Consider the following 8473-nt stretch of genomic DNA (forward strand, 5'->3'; position numbering starts at 1 on the left):
AAGAGCAATGTGTGGGTTTTAATTCCAGCAAAAGTTCCTGATATACTCTTGGGGTGTGGTTTTAGGCCTCTAGTGGGCATACACACTTTAGTGGGTTCAGGAGTACACCCATGACCTGTTGTTTTGACATGTCATAGAAGACACTGGATGGTGGGGGGAGGCCCCAAACCTATTGTGGCTTTACAGTTATGGTGTGAATGTGACCCTGCCACTGTGGCCCAGTTCTCTCAATCGTGTGTCTGTTGCTGGATAAGGACTTTTTCTCAGCAAAGCACAAACTGGGGCTCCCCACACAACTCGCTTCTCCCCCTCCTAGACAAACCAATGGAGTTGATGGAAGCTGTACATGCTCTTGTCTGGTGGCCAAATGGTTTGGTACAATTCAGAGCCTGCCACCACTGACATCACTGGTGCCTTAAAGGGATCCCTGCAAGCAGAACCTGAGTGCAACCGCAGTGCTCTCCCCACTAGTGATTCCCAGCAGCTGGTATTCAAAGGCATCCTGACGCTGACAGAAGAGGTACACTTATGGTGACCCTATGAATCTTTTTTTGGATACATTTATAGGGTTTTCATGGTAAGAGGTGTTCAGAGGTGGTTTACCATTGCCTTCCTCTAAGCCTACGGCACCCGGTATTCCCAAGTGGTCTCCCATCCAAGTACTAACCAGGCCTGACCCTGCTGAGCTTACAAGATCAGACGAGATCAGGTGTGTTCAGGGTAGTATGGTCATAGGCATTGATAGCATTATCCTCCAAGAATTTGTCTAATGAAGTGGTTCCCAACCTGGGGACCATGACTCACATGGGGGCCACAAAGTAATGCAGCGAGGGGCAAACACTGTCCAGTCTCATTCCCCAAGTGCAGGGAGCTTTTTATGGAAAGGGATATTTGGAGATGTTGTTTTGCCATGCACCATTTTTTCAATTTACAGAAACATTACAATTAGCATGGCGGGCTCACAAAATTTCTTGAGTTTGTAAAGGAGCCCCATACTCATAAAGGTTGGAAACCACTGGTCTAATGGATAGTCTTAAGTGCCTTTAGCAGCTGGATCAGACACACAAGTTCAACAGGTGTATTCAGTAAGGAGGAAGGACTTCACCTGTTGAATCTTTGCATACCATGGAGGTGTCTAAAAAGCCAGGGATACCATGCCTTGCTCCCTTTGGCCCAAAATTTTCATGTTTTACAAACAATTTACACCGAAACATCAGCAACAATTAGATTTAATAATACAGAAACATCCCCCTTTAAAATTCAGTCTGGTACCAAACAAGGATGCCCTTTATCCCCATTATTATTTGATCTGATAATTGAATTTTTAGCAGACAAATTAAGAAACAATTATAACATCAAGGGAGTGCCAGTTAAAAATCAAAGTCATTTAATAAATATGTATGCTGATGACATGGTACTTATGCTAGAAAATGCAAAAACAAGTATGAGATATATCAAAGAGGAACTAGAACATTTCCAAAATGCATCAGGACTGATAGTCAATTACACAAAATCAGATTTGTTATGTTACAATATACCTCCCAAAGATCAAATTGACATGTCTAATCAACTTAAAATCCCATTAGTTCACAAGTCATTCCGCTGTTTAGGAGTTCAAATTTCAAACAATTTGAACAAACCTTTTCAATTAAATTATGGAAGAATCTGGAAACAAGTAACAGCAGATATTAAAAGATGGAATAAAATGAACTTCTTGCTAATGAGCCGAATATCAGTTATAAAGATGATGGTGGTGCCAAAATTTACTGATATTGCACCAATTTTTTTTTTAATATGGCAATCAACAATTGACCATGCCTTGCTCCCAGTTTAGGCTAGTGGACCATCTGCTCCAGCATTCTGTTCTTATATTGGCCACCCAGATGACCCAAAGGGAAGGAAGCCCACAAGAAATAGGAACAGTAAAGAAAGGCTTGTGGAGAGGCTGGATGTGGAATTCATCTCCCAGCCAGCAGCAGTCCTGTTACTACTACCTGCTCCCTCTAAGCCCACCACAGCCTTCAGATAAATACACCCCCGAAGCAGCTACAGCATACTGACCTCAATAGCAGAGGAAAATGGTTGACTAAACATGACCCAACATAGATTAGTTGCTGCCGGTGATTCTGCATGTCTGAAGTTGCCTTCCACTGAATCAAGCTGTACATATACTTAGCTCAAGACTGTCTGCCCTGAGAGGACAATGGCTCTTCAGGATCTCAAGAGAGAAGGGCCTTTCCCTCAGCCATTCTGCCTTCACCAGTTCTCCCAGGGGGCCCTCTGTTGCTGAAGGAGTCCCTGAAGTGCTCTCAGTACCTGGGTCCTCATCAAAGGAATGTGAAATCTTCTTTGTGGACTCCCTCTTCAGGACACCCGATAGTGAGTGCATCAGATTGACCCTGGACTCCACACACCAACACCCCAGCATGAACCTCCGAAGGGAGAGCGCCTCACAGCTGAAATGCTACTCTCTACCCCGACTGCTAAAGTTCAGATGCCACCTTTGTTTTCATTGTCAGGTGCTCCTTTCTGTTCAGAGCAGGCCTCAGTAGGATAATGTAGCACTTGGGAATGAAGATGCAGCCCAGGAGCCCAGCACTGGAGGCCAAGATGGAGAAGACCTGCACAGCTACCATGTATTTTCCCTTCATGCTCAAATAGGTGGGCACAAAGGAGACCCAAACGCTGCAGAAGACCAGCATGCTGAAAGTGATCAGCTTGGCTTCATTGAAGGCCCCAGGCAGCTTCCTGACTAGGAAAGCCACCGTGAAGCAGATGGCAGCCAGGAAGCCCATGTAGCTCAGAGCACTATAAAACATGGCATCAGACCCTTCATTGCATTGCAGGACGATCTCTCTGGGCTGGGAGTGCATGTTGGAATCTGGGAATGGTGGAGAGATCCCTAGCCAGATGGTACAGATCACAACCTGGACACTAGAACAGGAAATGACAATGGAGTTGGCCAGACTCTTCCCCAGCCATCTCCTCAGCCTGTTCCCTGGCTTTGTGGCCAGGAAGGCCAGCACCACAGTGATGGTTTTGGCCAAGACAGAAGAGAGAGCAACTGAGAAGATGATGCTGAAGGCTGTTTGTCGGAGGAGGCAGGTCGCTTTCCTTGGCTGGCCAATGAAGAGGAAGGAGGACAAAAAGGAGAGCAGGAGGGAGACGAGGAGGAGGTAGGAGAGGTCCCGGTTGTTGGCTTTGACTATGGGAGTTTCTTTGTATTTACTGAACATTCCCAACACAAATCCTGCGGTTAAGCACAAGAATAGGGCAAAGGAAACAAGGATAATCCCCAAAGATTCTTCATAGGCCAGGAAGATGATAATCTTGGGGACACATTGATCTCGGTTCTTGTTTGGATGTTGGTCTTCTGGACAATTGGTGCAATGGTCTTCATCTGAAAAAGAAAACCTTATTTCAGCATCACTAGCTTCTCTGTTAGACTCATAGATCCAACAGCATAGAGGGGGTTTGCCATTGTCTATCATGACACCAGCACCATTGGAAAGCACCTTTTCTGACAATCCACTACGTCCGAATGTGTGGGGCAGACCTGGCAGCCCAGATCTCCATCTCCCTTATCTCCTCCATAGGCAAAATTTGACAGCAGAAGGAACATGGGGAGGCCGACTTGTTAGTCTTTGAACATCACAATGACATCAGGTGATGCTGCACTTTAAAGTCCCGACAATCAGGCTTGCCAAGAGCCCTGTGTGGGCATGTCAGAAGCCAGCTATGCAGTGCTTCAGAAGCCTCACCCATCAGCTGACCATCGGGTCTTCTTAAGGCTCTCTTGGGCCAGACCCAGTGTCTTTTTTATGTCAGGCGATTGCCAGGTGGGCGGGGCTTGGCCAAAATGAACTGACAGGCTAAGTAGGAACACCTGGTGAAATCAATTAGTTCCGCATCCCTAGTTATGCAATTTATGGTGGAGATTCAGAAGATCCCCCGTCAAAGGCATTTTTCTTCCAGAGCTGCTCACCTGCCTGGGTGGAGATGGTCCCTTCCACACATGGATCACAAGCATAGCAGCAAACCGGCTTCCCTTCCTGAATCTCCTTGGCGTATCCAGGACGACAGCTCTCTGTGCACCTGGAACGAGGCACAGTCTGAGCAGAAAGACAAGAAGAAACATCAAGGGGGAGAAGTATTAGGGATATGAAAATGAATTCTAGAGCCTGGAAAGAACCCAATGGGTTCTACTTCATCCCTCTTTTTGTACAGAACACTTTTCATGCATAACTGCATGGCTGGGAATCCACAGTGGCATGTTTATGAAAGAAAGAGAAGAAGGAGTATCAATTGAGGAAAAGTGTGAGGGATAATGAAATCAATCCTAGATTTTGGAAAGCATCCAATGGAGTCTATCTAATCCCTTTTATTTGTGGGGAGCTCCTCTGATGCATAACTGCAGGGCTGTGAAACCACAGTGGTGTGTTTATGAAAGTATCTGGGAACCAGCAAACCTCTTTTAACCAGGAATGAAGCTGCTGCCTCTGTGGCCTGTCACAGTGATGACCCTGGGCTGTCTGAGGGCACCCCTAGACTGTCAGTATATAGGCTGCATTCACACTGTACATTTATTCCACTATTATTCCACTTTAAACCGTCATGACTTCCCCCAAAGAATCCTGGGAAGTGCAGTTTGTGAAGGGTGCTGAGAGTTTTTAGGAGACTCCTAATCTCCTCACAGAGCTACAATTCCCAGAGTCCCCTGGGAAGAGGGATTGACTGTTAAACCACTCAGGGAATTGTAGCTCTCTGAGGAAAATAGGAGCTTCCTGACAACTCTCAGCCCTCTGCACAAACCACACTTCCCAGGATCCTTTGGGGGAAGCCATGAGTATTTAAAGTGGGATAATAGTGGAATAAATGTCTGGTGTGAATGGTTCACATTGCAATTTAATGTGAGGTGGGTTCTACTTGCATGCCCGTTTAATTCTCAGCGATCACATGATGTAGGAGGCAAACGGAAGGCGTGCCACTGCTTTTAGCTTTTCATCCACAGCAAATTGTTTGAATTTTAATCCAAAAGACTATCAGTATTTTACAAGAGGGATCCAAGTGCATGCTGAATATTTAGTTTTGCACAGTTAACGTGTAGTAAAGAACACTTGTGGCCCAAACAGAATAAATTTTTCTCATCATTGTTGTTGTTTGATTTGTATACGACTCTTCATGAAAAGACAACAGGGTGCTTTACAACACAGAACATAAAAATGAATATAATGTAAATACATGACATCAGATCCATACAACAACAAAATTAACAGTTAGATAGATGCAATTCAGATAATAAGCACTATATAATAACATATAATACATAGCAGTACATCATAGCAGTACAAAATAAGCCTAATGAGAATATTTGGTAAGCGGCAATAAACTTCACAACTCAACCCCTGCGAAATGCAGAATCTCAGGACATAAGTAATTACCTCTGCTCAGGTGCAACTATAAGACATGTATATCTAACAATAACAGCCTTTTGTAAAATAAGGGAGGGGGAATGAGGAGTACCATACCTGAAGTGCAGAAACAGTGTACACAGGGCATATTTTCTCTGCACAAAGATAGCTCTTAATCTGACCACCACTGCCTTCCCTGACTGAAAATTACTGAATCATAGAAGTGTAACCACCCTGTAAAGAAATCTGAACTAATGCTCGATAAAAACCGGATATCATGGAAACTCTGCAGCAGCGTTGTGCAAAAAAATGAGGAGGAATACTCAGTGAACAGGTCAGCTGCTGGAAGAGCCTTCCACTGTGCTCCGAGGAAGCCGTACCAAAAGCTCGCAGACCTCCCTGCCCTTATCCCACTACAGAGTTTGGTGGGGCTATCACAGCCTGGGGAAGGGAGGACCAGAGCTTGGAAAAAGTTACTTTTTTGAACTACAACTCCCATCAGCCCAATCCAGTGGGGCTGATGGGAGTTGTAGTTCAAAAACGTAACGTTTCCAAGCTCTGGGGAGGACTCCTTTGCACCTCAACCATCTGCTCCCACCTCCCTCCCCACTGCCACTGACTGGCGGAATCATCACCCCCCAAACACACTTGTTTCCTTTTACAGATAAGAGGGTGACCCCTGCAGACTACTACAGGAGCCAAATCGGTTGAACCATGCAGCAACGGGGTGGAGTGGCCTGTAGGCAGAAAGCATTGTTTGATGCAATGGAGATGAGCATGTGATTGAGAGGGAGCATTTCTGTGTGCATTCCTTACCCTGTTAAACAGCAACGGCCACACAACAGCTTCCGGGTGAATGGTGAATTTTACATCTGTGGATGCGTGTCCTCCTATACTCCCAACTGTCACTCTGCCCTGAGACTTATTAGGAAACTGCACCCAATTGATGATATCAAAGTCAGCCGCCGGCTCCCTGTTCTCATCCAAATACAGCCCATCGACGGAGGAATTAGTAAACAGGATTCCTCGTAGAAAAGGGTGAAACTAGGAAGAGAGGAAAGAAAAACCAGCATTTCGGACCCAGGAACGACCTCTTTTTGCGGATGACTCTGCATGCGGAATTTGTGTCCTGCCAGCGGATGAAGTGAGATGGGCCCTTTAACATGATTTTGGGTACCATCATCATCAACATCATCATTTTATTTGTATGCCGCCTTTCCCCAAGAAATGGTGCTCAAAGCGGCTTACAACGAGGTAGACAGAAACACATCTCAGAATGAACAACTGCAAGAACAGTTTAATCATCAGAAACTAATAAAACAACAGTAACATAACAGGAAATGTCACAGCAAAGAAAAACAGTTTTTCCATACTATAAATGAATCATTCCATATCTTGGCAGGCTCCTTTGCCCTTTCTGGCAGTAGCAGAAATATGAAGGGAATCTGATGGTTTCCCTTTCCTCCCTTGAGGTTACTCCTGCAGCAACATCATAAAAGGTTTCCAAAGGCAGAGGAGGGCAGGGAGGCTGGAAACACCTCCCCCCCACGCGACCTTGTCTCCCCAGCCACACCCCTTCTGTCTCCGCTCATCACTTTCCTTGAATGCTTCTGCCTGGCTGGCATTCCCTCCTTGGAACTATCAAGCAGGCGTCATCTCTGTTATCTTTTGAGTGCCTGCTGAAGACCTTCCTCTTCCAACCAGCCTTTTCAGTTGATGAGATATGTTTTTACATGGCTTGTTGTTTGCCCCCCGGGTTCCTTTGGGAGGGAGGGGTACAACTTTAATGAATAAATAAATAATAAGCAATGTCTCCTCAAACTCTGATCATGCATCTTGCTTCCCTGGATGGAGGGTGGAGAGGGGTGTGTGAGTGCATGTAGAAACTAGCCCAGTGTACAAAGGTAAAACTCACATTTGTTGCTCCTCCTGTGATTGGCTCTGGCACGCGGCCCTGGAAAGGAGGGAATGTGGCCCTTGGGCTGAAACTGTTCTGTGTCCCTGATTTAAAGGGTCCGAATGGTCAGTTCCATGAGTAACGAAGGGGAAGTCTTTTTCTACCTCGGTTGCTTAGGTCGGCAGGGCCAGCCTATTCTTAGGCAGCCTGAGGTGGCCACCTTAGGAAGCTGATTCTATGAAACAGCAGCAAATTGTTAGTTGTTAACTTTATTATAGTTGTATTTTGACTCCCTGGAGAGCGAGCTGGCTTGTGGGATTTTCTGCCTCGGGTGTCAAAATAACTTAACCAGTCTTAGGCACCATGATCTGAAGGGGGTCTGGTATCACTTGCTACACCACAAAAATCTCACCAGCTGGTCTTGAAGGCTGGACCCACATGGCACCCTCTTGCTTTTGTGAGTCATCACAATTATTGTTAAGAGGACATATAAATCTTTGCAAACAACAATGTCTGAAATCCTATGGAGCTCCTGTCAGTCAGTGCACACACTACTGGGCTGGATCGGCCAATGGACTGATTTGGTAGGAAGACACTTCCTGTGTTCCTAACAGTGTAGCTTCCTTATTTATTCTGCTTTTCCACGCTGCAGTTTATTCCTGGGAAAGCAATTGGAGGGGTGGGAGGAAGCCTTAACGTGAATGTTTCATTTTTAACGTATCATGCACATCTGGGTCATATTAATGTAAATCCTTGGGAATATGTGGTAAGTGAACAGGGCTAAAAAAATCCAGCCCCACCCCATGAATGCATATGCATCACCTGCACAAATAGTGATTTTCACTGGTCTCTCCCCTTTCTGCTCACTTCTACAAATGCACATCTGTGCACCTCTGCATTTGTTACCTCCACAGGTGATTTTATTATTTATTTATTTATATCCCGCCCTTCCTCCCACCAGGAGCCCAGGGTGGCAAACAAAAGTACTAAAAACACTTTAAAGGTAAAGGTGTCCCCGCACTTATAGCGCGAGTCATTTCCGACTCTTAGGGTGATGTCTTGCGACGTTTACAAGGCAGACCATATATATATGGGGTGGGATTGCCAGTTCCTTCCCCGGCCTTTCTTTACCCCCCAGCATATTACCGACCACAGATGGATGGAA

At 45.6% G+C, this 8473-nt stretch overlaps 1 protein-coding gene and 1 pseudogene across 1 annotated transcript; both read right to left on the reverse strand.

Moving 5' to 3' along the window:
- Positions 1-618: 618 nt before the first annotated feature.
- Positions 619-737, reverse strand: LOC133382700 (5S ribosomal RNA; annotated as a pseudogene).
- A 1008-nt stretch (positions 738-1745) lies between these two features.
- On the reverse strand, positions 1746-8473 carry LOC133381872 (vomeronasal type-2 receptor 26-like). Its single transcript, XM_061621437.1, has 4 exons — positions 8455-8473; positions 6228-6455; positions 3986-4112; positions 1746-3400 (listed from the first exon to the last, which is right to left on the reverse strand). Exon 4 carries the CDS (start codon positions 3234-3236, stop codon positions 2484-2486), a length of 753 nt encoding a protein of 250 aa, XP_061477421.1. The 5' UTR covers positions 3237-3400; positions 3986-4112; positions 6228-6455; positions 8455-8473; the 3' UTR covers positions 1746-2483.

The sequence above is a fragment of the Rhineura floridana genome, chromosome 3, assembly GCF_030035675.1.
Source record: "Rhineura floridana isolate rRhiFlo1 chromosome 3, rRhiFlo1.hap2, whole genome shotgun sequence".
Taxonomy (NCBI): Eukaryota; Metazoa; Chordata; class Lepidosauria; order Squamata; family Rhineuridae; genus Rhineura; species Rhineura floridana.

What these genes read in the sequence shown, in the direction of transcription:
- LOC133381872 (XM_061621437.1), bottom strand. Translation starts at nt 3,236, where the DNA reads ATGTTCAGTAAATACAAAGAAACTCCCATAGTCAAAGCCAACAACCGG.